This window comes from Polyodon spathula, chromosome 24 (genome assembly GCF_017654505.1).
Source record: "Polyodon spathula isolate WHYD16114869_AA chromosome 24, ASM1765450v1, whole genome shotgun sequence".
Taxonomy (NCBI): domain Eukaryota; kingdom Metazoa; phylum Chordata; class Actinopteri; order Acipenseriformes; family Polyodontidae; genus Polyodon; species Polyodon spathula.
In genome coordinates this window covers 13903385-13919102 of record NC_054557.1, presented here as the reverse complement: position 1 = coordinate 13919102, position 15718 = coordinate 13903385, and the positions used below count along the sequence as shown (strand labels likewise).

Genomic DNA, 15718 nt, shown 5'->3' with positions numbered 1-15718 from the left:
TCGAATTGAATTCACATTCTTACGTTTCTGGGCGGGACCAAACACGTCCCTTGGTATGGTTGGATGAAGAGCACACGTGAACTCTGCGGATTGTTCTGGTAAAAAAAAAAAGGCGAGTTTTTGTGTCGGCTGGGTTGTTATTACTATGGTGCTTTACGCTGCAGATTCTCACTTTTATTTTTAAGTGAAACACTCGTTTAATAGCAGCAGTGCAATGCAGACCCTGACTCCTCGCGTGTACTGGGCGCAGAGGCACAAAGAGATCTACCTGAGGGTTGAGCTGAGTGACGTGCAGGTAAGAGAAAAGCAATCACTTGACACGAGTCTCACTGTCACCGATACCCCGTGCCGTTACTTAACAATATTCAGATGGTTGTTTTAACTCGTTTTCTTTTATCCAAGCAAGAGTAATAATAACTGTGTTTTCTTTTGCACACTACTTACTAACTCGCTGAATAGACATTATTAAGAGGAGTATGTCGGACACTGATTGTATACGTCTACTTGAAATATATAACTCATGAGGTTAATTTAACAACTCATATATGCGCCTTAAATGTTGTCACAACACCAGCAGTTCAAAAAACAGTCTAAACTTAGCTTACTAAACTTAGTTAGTATCTAGTTTTGTAAAGGTTGGAGCAAACTTTACAATGGAATAATTACTTTCAGAACAATAATAAAACCCTGAGAGTTCCCTGAAGCTGTTATCATATTTGCAGCGTGTAATGCAGGCTTATCCTCACCCCAGCATAATTCTCACCATCGTCTGGTGCAAGCAGAGAAGCCACAAGAAAGGCAAATATCCCCAAAAGCTTTCACAGACCTGGGGGTGGGAAATAGCATAGGCTAATTTGTCACAGGCTGAGGATTTGCCAGGGTGATAATTATCCTAAAATAACAACATAGACTGGAAACAGATTTTGTGTGAAAAGGAGTGAGATCAGTTGTGGACACTGTGGACCTGGCATATCTGACTAAAATCGCATGCAGGACCAGGCTTTACCATTTAACCTATAGGTCTGAAGGTGAGAATGGGGTTGTGCTTTTAACAAAAACAGGACTAAACTGGACAACTTCAGGTCCCTGCAGAACAGGTGTCAAAGCTGAGGAGTTTCTATGCTTGTGTATAGCCTGGTAATATTAGCCGACAGTAGTGAAGGCAGTGGGTATTGGTTTGCTCAGTTGCACATGCAGCACCTGTCCTTATGCAAGTTTTATGCAAATCTGTTATGCAGTATTAATGAAAGAGACGTGCACAGTTTGATGTTCTTGCATTGAGTTATATGTGGTGGACTGCTAGTTCAGATATTTAGATTACACATCAATGAAAGACAAAAAGCATGTGATTAAAATGTACCACAAGGAGTTCAGTGTTCAATGGCCTTGTGAAGGCTAGAATGAAGGTAATTTATAAATAAGGTTTCTAAGAAGCTACAGCCTGAGTTAACCTACAGTGCTACCTGTTTGGAGAATGCACACATTCAATACATGTTCCTTTGATCCTATGAACAGTTGCCAAGCCCAAAACACAGGAACATTTAAAGTGTTGTCCCTTGGATCTGGCGTGGCATCCTAACCCTAACACTTGGGTCTGCCGTGACATCCTAGCCCTAACCCTAACCCTTTGGTCTGGTTTGGCCCCAGGTCAATCTCTTCTTGTAAAAGCCAAGGGATCATAGGGTGAAATTCATTCATTCTTCTTGTCATGTAATATCATGTCCCAAACACTGTCTTTAGTAAGCAAGGCGGTTGGAAAGTCTAATTTGCATCTAGCACAATGTGTAACTCAGGAGAGAGGTAGTTCCTCTATTCAAGTTTGCAGTAATCATAGAAAACAAATGAAATACAATCTTTGCCAAATCATCAGCACTGCTAAGCTTTATTTTGTAAATAATCCAATAATGATGCATGCCTTACTTGTTTTTAATGTAATGTAGCACACTGTGCATTCAATACGAAGGAAGACCAGATTGCAAGCATCTCCCCATTTGATAATGCAGACTGTAGTGAATTTACAAATACCTTGCTTTTTATTTATTACAGGATCTTGATGTCAGTATAAAAGAACATGTTCTGCATTTTACAGGTAGGTTTATTAGCCGTGGTATTTCAGTGCTGAGCAAATGTAATGGTTGGTATTGCCAAAGTATGTAATCAGTCATGTACAGCATGCTAGCTTATCATGCAAAAACAGCACATGTTCCATTTCCTCTAACTAAAGGGATGTGCTGTATACACAGTATACTCTGATCAAGCGTTGGGTACAGTATGATCTGCTTCTATGTGGAAATACAAAGAGCAATACCTGATCAAAGTTCAGCAATGTGATAACAAAAATGACTCTGGACTTTCATTCACACACACTGTCTTAGGTTTAGTGTATCTATGATGCTTTTAACTCTGTCTATTTTCTTGTAGCACAGGGACATGGAGCTAAAGGCAGTAATGAATATAAGTTCAGCCTGGAGTTCCTGGAGCCAGTAAAGCATGAGGTATTGCAAGTGTACTTCTTGCTTCTTAAATGTCTCATTTATTTACGCTTTTGTTCCAGATACTGTAGTGCAAGTCATACGTGCGCACTTATTGGCACAGGAAGACATTGTTACATCCTGTGAGACGTGGTATAAACCCGATTTGATGGAAGGTGCCGTGTTAGCTGCAGATAAGACATTTTCTGCAATCAGATGTGTCATGCAGAGATAGGAGGACTAGTTCTCTCCAGCATGGTGCAGCACTGCACACACACTGTTGTAAAACCATGCAATGTGCCACATCAACTTGAAAAATGTACACTGCATGAGTCTTGTTACCATCCTGGAGCATAATAACATAATAGGCATTTCAGCCTAATTTGCAGGATCTTAGTAGGCCAAATATTGTATATTGCAAATTCAAATGGAGAAATAGTATTTAAAAGTAGATAATTATCTGTGATATTTAATCTACATAGTTGTCGCTTTGGCAGATATGCATTTGCTCAAAGCTGCATTGATGCAGTCATAAAACAGACCCTGTCCTATATTCTCAGCTGCTAACAGAATCACAGCAGTCATTGCAAATGAAACGTTCTAGCCCAGGAAAAAGCTGTATTATACATTCATATTGCACAGGACTCTGCAGTGAGAATCGCTTTGTCTTTCCTCTGTCTCACAGCCTGTGTTTAAAGCAACGCAGAGAGAAGTAAACATTACAGTACAGAAAGTGGAAAGTCAGTGGTGGGAAAGACTGACTTGGCAGATGAAGAAGCCTGTATTCCTCGCACCAGATTTTGATCGCTGGCTCGATGAATCAGACGCAGAACTGGAACTTAAAGAAAAGGTCAGTATCCCCCCCTCTGTGGGCCCTGTTTTGAAGTCAAGACAAAAAACAAATGCTACATTTCTGAAAGGTTTTGAAACAATTTTAACGATATAAAACTGTCAAAAACTACAATAAATGAGCTTAATCCTATCCTGCACATTTCTTGTTTTGTTTGAAAATGAAATTTGGCAAAGTTTTATTTTTATAATTCATTTTAAAAGAAGTCTACTACCGTATGTTCAATAATGCTTCAATGTTTTTATTTTTTTAACAGCAAGACCAGATTACTAAAATCAGCATGGATTCAAGGGTTCCACGTGATCGTAAGCAGCAGATTGATTTGAATTATATGACAGTCTCATTTTACATTCAAATTCCGATGCACTTTAAAGTGCAGTTTTCATTGTATTAAAAGGTTCCCCTCAAAGTGAGTTCTTTCCCCGTTTCAGATTTCCACAACCTGAAGAGAGGATACCTGTTCATGTACAATCTGGTTCAGTTCCTGGGCTTCTCCTGGATCTTTGTGAACATGACAGTGCGGCTCTTCATCCTGGGCCAAGGCAAGTCCAGCTTGAGAGACCCCTCTCTCAGCCACCGCTAAACTGCTCACAGTGGACTCCCTAATTTTCCATCATTTCTGCCATCTGTAAATCATTTGTTTTGACCAGATACATTAACAAAAGAACCTTCATTCCAAAGTACTTTTTTCTAAGGATGCAAACCTGCATACCGTCCAGTAAAAATCATTCTGATCTTTGACATGTTTCATTATAACACAAGATTATAGCGAAATAAAGATTATATTGAAATAAACTGCTAAGTGCAGTCTGTTTATTTTTGCCAATCTCCCTTTTTCCTTGTTGCAGATTCCTTCTATGACACGTTCCACTCGATTGCAGACATGATGTATTTCTGTCAGATTCTGGCTGTTGCTGAAGTTGTCAATCCTGCCATAGGGCTGGTCAAGACAGGTGTGATCCCTGCAATGATACAGGTATTGTGTGTGTCCTACATTCTTTATTACAGTTATAATAGGCTGTATTCACAAAGCTTTTTTAATCTGTGCCAAATTTATTATTCTTTGAAAAACTGTAAATACCGTACATTAGACTTAACTTTTGCAGTTAACAAAGTTAGAGTAAGTTAACAGTATAGTTAAAGAGGAAATGAACAACAAAAAAAAGATAGATGCCAGTTAAAAAAAGCTCCAAAAAATGACAAAGTAGCCTGTCCTGAAACGAGGCCAGTGGCACTGACTGTGTTAAAGGGAGTGTGCAATAGCAATCTGCACTGTGACGTCTGTTCTTGGTTTCTTACGTTGATTTGCTTTGTTGCAGGTTGTTGGGAGGAATGTAATACTTTTTGTCATCTTTGGGAGCCTGGAAGAGATGCAGAACAAAGCTGTGGTGTTCTTTGTTTTTTATCTGTGGAGCATGATTGAAATTTTCAGGTTAGTCTCGAGACTAGTGCTTGGTAATTAGCATTTAGTGAATCTGCGCTGATAAAGGTCTGGAACTGAAACAAATTACATTTTGGGCACACTTCCTTAAACAACTTAATTTAATTGAGCAAAAACTAAAACAATGCGCTCCTTGGGGTGAACCTTGGTGCATGCTGTGAAACAAACTTTTATTTCATGCTCAGAATGCTTTCCACTGCATTTGTGTGTATTTCGATGCAGTGCTTGAGAAATGAAAGGGACTCTTGTGCTTTGCTAGGTATCCCTTCTACATGCTGTGCTGCATCGACACAGAGTGGAAGACCCTCACCTGGCTGCGCTACACCATCTGGATACCGATGTACCCTCTCGGAGTGCTGGCGGAAGGTTAGATTTACACTGTGCTTATCTGAACATGTGGAAGAGCTTCTATCATGTTCCAGTGCTGATGTGAAGGACCTTATTACTGTGATACAGCCACTCTGATCCTGTGGCCTGTGTTCATAAGACTTTGCAAAGCACATAGTAAATGCACATATAGGTACATTCGTGTTGTTGAAATGAAGCTGATTGGGGGGGGTTCACAACGATTAACCATCATTTAACCAGATGATTAAAAATGATTTTTTTTTCTTTAAAAATGGATATTCAGAACAGAACTGATTCTTTAGTATTACTAGTATTTAGTTCATTGTGATTGTCATATTTTTAAGTTAATGTTCTGTTCGTTATGATCACACCCTTTTGTTCCACAGCTGTTGCAGTTGTACAGTCTTTAGCTATCTTTAATAGAACGAGACTGTTCAGTATCACCCTGCCGTGGCCTCTCAGGATGTCGATCAGCTTTGCATTGATCTTGCAGATCTACCTTGTACTCATGTTTCTGGGTATGTTATTCTACCACTGTTAACTTATTTCAAACAATGTGCTTATTATTACTTCATAAATTCCCTTATACTCCAGCATAAATAAATACAATTGGAACTCAGCACAACAAATAGCAGTAAAGGCTAAGAGTAATACCCAGCTTTATTAGCAGGCTGGTATCACTGGTAATCACATGTATAATCAGAGGGGGTGTGTTACTGGTCTGGAGGATAGGGAATGGGACCGGTGTTCATGTTTTTGGGTGTATCCTGTGATTATTGCAGAATATCATTCCCTGTCTCTCTCTCTCTCTCATTAAAATATTGTCTCTGTTGCAGGGCTGTTTATTAATTTCCGTCATCTCCTCAAACAAAGGAGAAAGCGATTCAGAACAAAGAAAAGAAAGACAAACTAATCCTGCAAACCATACCGTCATGAGCTGGATGCCTTTTTATGAAAACTAACAAGAGTCTGTACCCCCCCTCCCCCCTCCTGTGTATAGGAACTGTAGTTTATAGTAATGTTTGCATGTTACCAGTGTTTAAAATAGAAACTGTAAATAATGCAAAATAAAATACTGTGCTGTCACGCTGTTCCTCTTTAGATACGCAGAACTAAGGAAGCTTTGACACAGCTTGTGTGCAAAGCTCAGTGTGATTTAGAGCTCCCTTTTTATTGCACACACCATTGTTCAGTTTCACTTCTGTCCCACTTCACCGAGACTAGACGGCTAATATCAGTGCTGGCAGAGTGCACCAGGCTCGTTAGGGAAATCTCCTGGCTTTAGTTTCCTGATCCATTACCTGTTGTCTTTCTTAGCTTGATGTGTGTGTCTAAGCTAATCCAGGCTAGGTACAAGTGTTGCAAAAATACAAACTTGCCTTAACCTTAACTTGAGTCACCAGCTGCCAGTGCACCCTGCATGCAATATATCAGTATTCCTGTAATGAGTTCCATCAACTGTCGGTATTGATAAACAGTTTAACACTTTGCTGTACATAATACTGTAATACAGTACCACAAATAACTAATGCAAGATGTTATGTAAAATCACAATACTATATAGGCAAAAAAGTTGAAGAAGGGTGTTTAATCTCTTTCTATGTTGGGGCGATGGAATGCATTTATCTGAGGGCTAAATTATAAAGCTGAAATGCCATGGCCGCTGGAATGCAGCGCAGTGTGTGTGTGTTTGATAATGTGACAGAGATGAAAGGCTGCAATGTTCTTTGACGTGCGTGTATTTCATATCAGAGGGCCAAGGATGTTTTAAATTTAATTTTAAACGGTTTTTGTGTTTTGTGTTTTTTTTTTTTTTTTTTTTTGTGCAGTTTTTATTATTGTATTTGTTTAAAACATCATCCAGAAACATTTCTGTTTCATTCCGTCCTTATTCTTTTTTTTTTGTTTTTTTTTTAACTCATTTTAAAAACTGTAACACAAGAGTTGCTACTTGAACAGCCTGGAAAGCTGGACGTTTTCACATGAGGGTTTTTAACTGCACATCAATCATCACTTTGCTAAACGGTATTGCAGGCTCATGATTTTATTGAATGTTTGGACAGCACAATCTATTGAGTATGTATGTGTTTATTACGACCGAAAATAAAGATTTGAACATAGTTTGATGTGGGTAAAGTTTTTTTTTTTGTTGTTGTTTTTATAATCCTACTCAGCATTCATCATTTAAGAACAGCATTGTTGGAGAAGCTGAGGAGTGTGTTATTTATTTCTGTGCTATGAATAGCATTTCTTTCTGCATAGAGCTAGTTTCATAGACCAAGACTACCTCTATCTTCAATTATTTTACCTAAATTAAAATTGAGTAGTCCAAGATTAGTTCTAATTGGGGTCTGAAACTAGCTGTCAGATTTTGACACAAATACAAAGGAAGCTTAAAGTCTGAAGTAAAGAAAAAGAACATTGAACTTACAGATGTCCGTGTAGCCACTCCAGCTAAACTGATCAAAAGCATAACCAAGTAATCAACCCATAAAATTCTGGCTAATTAGAAAACACCCCCTAATTACGTGAGACAATTATGGCCATTCCTGAAACTGATGTGTAGAAAAAGCTTACCTCGAGATTTGCTGTTTTAGGACAGATGAACCAACAAACTCAAAAAGCATTTGACAAATCGCCGTAACGCTAGAATTCATCAAACGAATAGTAAAGCTGCAGAATTCAACTCATACCGAGCACTGGCATAAATTACACAGATTGCAGAATAAACTGTTAAGACTTTCCACAAACTTGATGAAAAATTGATCTGATCAATGCAGAATAAAACCACGTTTTACTTAACCAGCTTAGAAGGCAGTAAGGATTTTAGACCCACAACAAGTTTGTAGTTTGGATAAAGAATCTCCCGTTAGATTCTATCCCAGAGTTTGATGCTTACTGTAAATTAGAGATGATATCAGCTATATGCAAAAGGCAAAGGTAGTGGAATTTCTTTGACCGAATTTTGGAGAAATGCAGAACTATTTCCCAAAATAGCTAAAATATATTTGCCAGTTATGTGGATGCTGAAGCAAGTGTTTCTTCTCATGGAAATGTTTTCACAGAGTAATGTCCACCCATAAAAGAAGACCGGTCAGGGTTAAACAACTGACCATGCACAAGAACTGAGAACAGATTTATTTATTTATTTATTTATTTATTGTCTTCCATGCAAACATAAACTCTTATGGGCTTCTTATGAACAACGCTTTGAAAATTATATTCAAAACAAAGAAACAATAAATAAACACAGCTTACATAAATGTTACAGAATCTATCAAATGCCCAGATTCCAATAGTTATAATATCTATACTGTTCAGGGATCGCTGACCGAAACTGGAAATCTAAATATACATCTTCTCTTCTGTTGACAAACTATGTATTTGTGCCCAGTGAGATTCACATATCAACAAAATGTATTGTATATGTAAAAATGTACCGGTAAATTAAAACCTATATGTGATGTATTTACAGTCATGAGTTCTCTGAAATAATATTGAAAAAAAAAAATCCTTTTAAAATCCTGTTATACTTATTTACAGGGATGTAAGGGTTAAATAAAGGTCAGTAGCCATCTACAGCGTTCTGTTTATTAATCTGCTAATATATACTTTGCAGAGTAGAGGGATGAGCAATTAAAATGATAAAGTAATGTAATGAGATGATTTTTTTTAATGATTGCTCATTACATAGCTTACTGTGGAGGCTATAGCGACAACTTGTGGCTGTAGGACTAAATTACAGGTTAAAAAACAAGCAAGCAAAACACAGGGCCCTAGTAATGAGCGTGTATCCAATGTTAGGAAATAAACCAAAGGCAAATATTAGTTTAATTTTATTTACCAACCTATTTGACAAGTACTATTTACAGATCTGCTTTGTAATAAAACATAAAAAAAAACTCGTGGCAGGAAAGGTAATTATGAGGCAGTATTTTAACACTGTTTGACTTCTAGGTTTTTGCCCGAACTAAAACATGGTTTACAACCTAAAGGACAACTATACAAAATGTCAAAATATGTAATACTTTTTTTTTTTTTTTTTTTTTTTAAATGTGTTCAGTCACACATTTTCTGGTACAGAAGGCTGTATTTCCTTAGGCGGTCATGACTTTTTAATTCAAACAGTGTCAGAGAGCTACATCCGCTCGCTGCTGCTGCTGCCCGAGAAGTCGGTCGGCATGGGTGTGATGTTGTGGGTGAAGGCTGCGTACTGCGAGTCCCCCGTGCTGGCCAGTCTGAGCTGCTGTGCTACGTGGGAGAGCTGAAACGCTGCATCGGGATGGGCGGTGTCAGGGAGCAGAGTGCACTCCCGCTCCAGCAGCTCCGCTACGCCGCTCAGCAGCTCCCAGAACCCAAACGCTAGAGCCGCCTTCCGCAAGCGATTCAGCTCCTAAGAAAAAACACAGAGCAGAAAAGACACGGCTGCTGACTGCCTTGAAAACGCTGACCACAGTGCAGACCAGGCTTCTCTGTGTATTGTAACTCACCTTATAGAATGTCTGTGTCTTCTCTGGAAGTTTTCTGGCATTTCTCAAGATCTTCTGAACATCGGTCTGTTGATAAATATGGACAGACATCATAAAATGTCAAATTTACTATGCAGTGTAAAAAATTGACAGCTTTGATAAAAATGCATAATTAGGGTGCACTGACGTGAAGTGCAGAAGAATGGTCTGCAGTTGTGTAGATGCTGATAAAATAATCTGAACCCATCTACCAGCTGCCTGATAATGTGCTCCCATTTACAACACAGCTGTCTGAATGTAATGTGGAGCAAACGTAGTAAATCCTTCCTCTTGCAGTACCTGCAGCCCGCTGGGTTTGATCCACACAGTAACATTCTGCGCGTAGCTGCGCTTATTCTTCGGCTGTAAAGGGAAAGGGCTTTTGCTGTCATCTTCTCCATAGGGATTTTCTTTAGCATCTGAAACATAACATTATAGAACATTACTACTTGCATACAAAGTGCATAATGTCAGACAGTGGTCAGGTTTTCACGAACAGGGTTAGATAAAGACTCTAAAATACAGTTCATGTATATAAAGTATTACTTACAGGGTGCACCACCATATTACCAAGTACCCTCAGTAGGTGACTGCTCAAGGCCTTATATACCTCACAGCCAATCCTGCCAGGAGGTTCAGCTCCTTTGCAAAGCACTGCCTTAATTTATGCTGATTTCATTCCCTAAATATTCTGCTCTGCGTATGCAAAATGCACTCCCAAACTACCTGAAATGGGTCCAAGCTGAGATATTTTCCCCAGCCAAGGAAGGGTTTCAGGACCTGGCTCAAACAGCGACATCATCAGGTTGGATTTCTTCTTACTATCAGCTTGAGAGTACAGCATCCCGTACCAATCAGGACTGGAGAGAGAACAGCAAGACATTTTCTAGGACGCTGTAGCAAATACTGAAAGCTAGAATACAAACTGGGTATTTGCTTCTGCGTTAAAAGGTCTTTTCAAAGTTTTCTTACCCCAGCTGGACCAGCGCCACCATGCCTTCCACTTTGAGGCTACCATGTAGCAGGACACAGAAATTTGGGCTTTTGCCAGCGATCTGATTGGCCGAGTTCTCGTCTTCAGTGTCTTCAGGGATCCCAGTACCAACCTCATCACCTTCTGCAAACCAGACACAGGAAACCTCAATCCGCATGTGTAGGCAAAAATCAGACAATGTACAGATTCATCTGAGCAAAGCAGAAATGGAAAGGAAAAAGAAAATGCTTAAGCCAGGAAACATTTGTGGCACTAAAGCTGGAAGGCAACAAAAAAACATTTTATTGGTAGCAAATGCTCTGGAAAGCTATCATTTGCATGCCACTGGACACTTTCTATTGCAATAATCATGCTTCACAGTTGCAATGCTGCAGATGTTTCTTTGTTTCACACTATTCTCACCTATAGTTCTGAAATTGTGATGGGATATTTTAAGATATTCTTACCTTTGTTTACTGCTATGGGTAAAACCAGATGCCTGGAGAGGACTGGTGGACTAGAAATATCAGCTATTTCTATGAACCCAACAATTTCCAAATCTGTTGGGAGAAAATACAAATAAGAAACAAGCAAAAACAGAAATTCATCTATTCATTCATCTATTGAAATATAAACACAAGCCGTGACACCTTCTGCACCAGGACTGATTTAATACCTGTATTAATGGTTCTAAGGACAGGTTCAGTTTCCTCATCAATGAGGACTGGCTCAGGCCTGGGAAAGACCTGCACGTCTGAAGCCAGGTTCCCACACTTCAACACAGCATGGAAAGGGGAGTAGCCTTGGTCTATCAGCTTTCTGGAATTAAAAAGACCATGTCCATGATACAGTCTTCTTCTGCCATTCACTTATGTTGTTACAACCACTGCTAATACAACCATGAATAACATTTAAATAATGAGATCTACTTTTAAAAGATCACTGTGACAGTTAATTATTTTTAATTTTGCAGGTAAAGTGGTTAGATCAGCTAGTAAAATGTATATGTTTACAATAATACAATACAGAACACAAACGTAGTCAATAAAAAAACTTGAAGTTTTCTTTGAAAGCAACGGATGTAAAGATCTCAAATGGTCATATACTACCGTTACAGCAATAACATGTTCGTTATTCACCATACCTAAACAAACTGATAGGCTTTCTGATAGATACATTTGAGGTGGCTGCATCACATCAATATCAGGGTCCACTATATATATATATATATATATATATATATATATATATATATATATATATATATATAAAAAAAACAGAGATCTACTAACCCAAACATTGACTGCACATTCTTCAGGCATAATGGGCCGTCAACAGTGTAGATCTGTCCCTCTCCATTGTTCAGATTTATCAGCTGCTCAAGGTTATCCAAGACATCTGTGTTCTGAAGCTGCAAATAAAGTAATGAAGAGACAACAGTAATGAACCTATTGAGTCCAGCCCAATCTCAATCCAATTCACATGTGCTTACGTGAACGTCCTTCATAGGGAAGTTCGACATCACGGTAAACAGAATCTAGCATGCTAAAAGGTGTAGTATCTAAAGCGCTGAAACGATCTCCCCTTCAGGACCCTTTTCATTGTTTATTCAGTGTCTCATCTGAAAGAAGTTTTGATCAATTCTGAACAGCAATAAACTAAGGAGCCTCAAATGCACTGTTTCATCTTTTATTTGTATAACCTTTGTACACAAAGAGCCCGATTTTAATAAACCAAACAGTGTCTGGATTTAGATCCAGTACTGTTTGGATCAACTGAAAAGACCTCAGGAAATATAATAAAGCCTGACTTGAAATGAAAAGTTTCACAGTATCAAGTATTACTAGGAGAGCAGCAGACATGGTACAGAACACAACAAAGGCCAGGAAATTGAATTTTAATATCAGAGGGGCTACACCTGTAGCAGCAGTAAGTCAGCTGGTAATGAAACCAACTGTGCTTTAAATCTGTGCTTCCGAGGAGTTTGGTGTATATTATGCAATAGTAATTCAGTAGTTATGCAGTAGTTGTTCAGTAGTTATGCAATAGTAATTCAGTAGTTAGGCTGCAGTTACCTCCTCTTGATTAGCAATGCACATGATGTGGATTTTGGAAGGGAACGGGAAAGGAAGTGGAAATTTCTTGTCTTCTCCGCGCTGTTTCAAAGTCGCTAAAGAGTGCCTCAAGGAGCCTTTTCCAATCCCTAAAGCGCCATCCGTTACTAAAACTACCTACAGAAAAACAAGTAGTACAAAACCACAAAGAATACACACACTGAAACACAGCCCCCGCCCGCCTGGCACACAGCGTGCAAAAACAACTGCAGAATTTGCATTTGCCTCGGACAGAACATGTTGGATTTAAATGGTTTCCATAAACTAACAAGCCCTCATTATTATTTACCTGGCAGGGGAAGGCACCCCCCCATTCCTGTTGTACGACATTGCTAACCCCCTGAAGAGCCGCCTCCAGGCACGTCTTATCATAATCCTCCAAATTGCTTAGTGCTTCCTACAGGAAACAACATGCAGTTTAATTAAAATACTGAACAGCAGGGTTACAAGATTCCCTTATAAACATACATTTCACCGATCCTGACTACCACTAACTCTGGACTACCCCATGTAACCTTAAAGTAAGCCAATAATATTAGCACTAATCAGGGGTGTGTGAAACCACCCATCACTCCACTTTCAATCACTTTCCTTTGTCAGCCCATTCTCAATTATGTTGCTGTTTTTTTTTAGCTGTGTTTCCTCCCTTAAAATGAGATTTACACAACAAAACACTGCTGTGGGCCTGATGCTTTTAAAACATGTATTGCTCTTTGTTTTCCACACTTATTTTTCACTCTGAATCAGGCGAAGCTCATTTCTCCTGCCAGAGGAGGCAGAGACTGGGTACCCTCTACTTTCCACTATGAGCAACTGGCAAGCCAACTGACCACTCCATAGCAAATGCATAAATTGTAACTGGCCCACAGTGGATACCGTGTCCACAGTGCCAACATGAATCTTAATCATTATGTGAAAACAACAACAACAAAAAATAAACCAATATGATAAACAGCAAATAGAATGGGGAATTGTGAGAATTCGCTCATGCATATGTGTGGTTTATAGTATACATTTAGCGGCTTCGTGTTAAACCTGCAGTGTGTTGTAGTCCCTGGTAAAAGGGACCACCAGCTCCCAGAGTGACGAGAAGGCTACAAGAGCAGTGAACTCCAGTTTGTAGTTGGTGGCCATGTGTTCGAACAGCATCGTTAACCCGTGCGAGGCCAGGTTCTTGCGCTGGTACTCCTCCGTGCCTTCCAGCGAGACCGGGCGCGTCATAGAGAGGGACACGTCCATCAACACCACCGTAGGCATGGTGACCTCTCTCTGCTACTTACCTCGACTGGGAGACAAACAAATACATAAATAGCGTGCAGCTCCTGCAGCATGAAGTGCAAGCTACCATCAACACAGACACTATTTATTAAAATGCTAAATAATTAAAAAACAACAACGTATTTACGAAAAAACAAAAACAAAAAAAAAAAAAAAAACAAACAAAAAAAAAATAAAAAATAAGGCCATTGCTATTTCATCGTTACAGTAAATCCTTATATAGCAGTGAGAGACATGCGGTTCTAAACCCCACAGACTAGTAACAAAAGCCGAACTACAGAAGAAATGTTTCGTTCCAAAACACACAAGGATGTACGTGCCTGTACTGGTACCGAACATAAGCCATTTGGTACACAGAAAGTTATTCTCATTATAATAGAAACAGTAAGAACATACAACATGTTACTCTAGGTTTTTTAAATTTGTATTTCCAAATGCAGCAGTACCTTAAGTTAACTACGATTTTTGTGGGGTTTATTTTTTGCTTCAGCTCCACGCCATATATATGCACGTCCAACTACACTAACGCCCTGAACTTTGGTTCCTAGTACTTACACAGTGCACTCATCCTCCAGTCGGGCGAGTGAATGCGGCTTAGAATTGTATGGCACTGCTATAATAATAATAATAATAATAATAATAATAATAATAATAATAATAATAATAATAATAATAATAAATATAGATACGTAAAACATTTGTAGAAGTTAATCATAATATGCAGTAATGTAAATAACCAATGCCTTAATTAGCCTTCTAATATAGCTTTCTGTGATAATATTATTCATGCATGATTAGACGGGTGCGTTTAATTCATTCTTTGTGGTAAATTCTGTTTTCAGGCACTACTACCTATTTGCCGGTACCTCTGTATTTGAGTAACTGGGGGTTAAAAGCTAGTTTGATTAATGTACAATACACATATTGTTAAAAGCAATACACATACATACATACATACATACATCCCAGCACCATTTTCCACAATGACCAATGTGACCGATGTATTCGCGCCATTTCAGTTCTGTCCCGTTTTCACCTCGGCAGGTATAAATCCAGTTATAAAGTAATTATGAGTTACAAACAGCAGAGGGAGCCCTTTGCAAAGCAATGTTATTCTGCCATTGTTGACTTTAAAAAATATATATATTATTATATTTAGGCGCTTACTGTGTTTAGGTGCTTATGATATCTTATTATACAGTTGATGCAAAACTATACTGTCTTCAGACTTATATGTGTTCTGAATAATTACAACCCCGGCCCGTATCAGCGAAAACATTTAGCATTATACATATATAACATAATAATAGAAACACAAAAAGAAGATATTTGAATAAGGAAACCTTTGACATCAATGGTTTTAAAACGAGCTAATGAATGTGGAATGTGTTGCTTTTTTATTTGCAAAAGGAGCAGTCAACCACAGACCATAATATCCCAATCTGTACACACACACACACACACACACACACACACACACACACACACACACACACACACACACACACATATATATATATATATATATATATATATATATATATATATATATATATATATATATATATATATATATAAAACACTAATAATGAATAAAGTCAGATCTGAAATGTGTGTCAGAGAAAATGAAAGAGATAGGGATAATCTTCTTAAATATTCTTCACGTATTATGCTGATCTAGGGGTGGAGATTCCCTGTGCAGCGTGCCCTACACCTGACCCTGCTTCTCTGAGTG

At 38.6% G+C, this 15718-nt stretch overlaps 2 protein-coding genes across 2 annotated transcripts; one reads left to right on the top strand and one right to left on the bottom strand.

Moving 5' to 3' along the window:
* The first annotated feature begins 90 nt into the window (after positions 1-90).
* LOC121298566 (very-long-chain (3R)-3-hydroxyacyl-CoA dehydratase-like) lies at positions 91-6194 on the top strand. The gene is made up of 11 exons (XM_041225693.1): positions 91-295; positions 2047-2089; positions 2422-2495; positions 3157-3321; positions 3578-3626; positions 3753-3863; positions 4170-4297; positions 4641-4753; positions 5022-5128; positions 5497-5628; positions 5947-6194. Exons 1-11 carry the CDS (start codon positions 215-217, stop codon positions 6021-6023), a joined length of 1080 nt encoding a protein of 359 aa, XP_041081627.1. The 5' UTR covers positions 91-214; the 3' UTR covers positions 6024-6194.
* A 2068-nt stretch (positions 6195-8262) lies between these two features.
* On the bottom strand, positions 8263-14511 carry LOC121299351 (integrator complex subunit 14). The gene is made up of 12 exons (XM_041227061.1): positions 14430-14511; positions 13741-13990; positions 12995-13102; positions 12667-12822; positions 11884-12002; positions 11268-11410; positions 11059-11151; positions 10591-10735; positions 10345-10478; positions 9919-10037; positions 9601-9666; positions 8263-9503 (listed from the first exon to the last, which is right to left on the bottom strand). The coding sequence occupies exons 2-12, from the start codon at positions 13960-13962 to the stop codon at positions 9249-9251; spliced, it is 1560 nt and encodes a 519-aa protein (XP_041082995.1). The 5' UTR covers positions 13963-13990; positions 14430-14511; the 3' UTR covers positions 8263-9248.
* Between the last annotated feature and the right edge of the window lie 1207 nt (positions 14512-15718).

Coding starts and splice junctions, on each gene's coding strand:
- LOC121298566 (XM_041225693.1), top strand. CDS start 215: ATGCAGACCCTGACTCCTCGCGTGTACTGGGCGCAGAGGCACAAAGAG. Junction 2,090..2,421: donor ACATGTTCTGCATTTTACAG/GTAGGTTTATTA, acceptor ATTTTCTTGTAG/CACAGGGACATGGAGCTAAA. Junction 4,754..5,021: donor AGCATGATTGAAATTTTCAG/GTTAGTCTCGAG, acceptor GTGCTTTGCTAG/GTATCCCTTCTACATGCTGT.
- LOC121299351 (XM_041227061.1), bottom strand. CDS start 13,962: ATGCCTACGGTGGTGTTGATGGACGTGTCCCTCTCTATGACGCGCCCG. Junction 13,103..13,740: donor GGGACTACAACACACTGCAG/GTTTAACACGAA, acceptor TGTTTCCTGTAG/GAAGCACTAAGCAATTTGGA. Junction 9,667..9,918: donor TCAAACCCAGCGGGCTGCAG/GTACTGCAAGAG, acceptor ATTTATCAACAG/ACCGATGTTCAGAAGATCTT.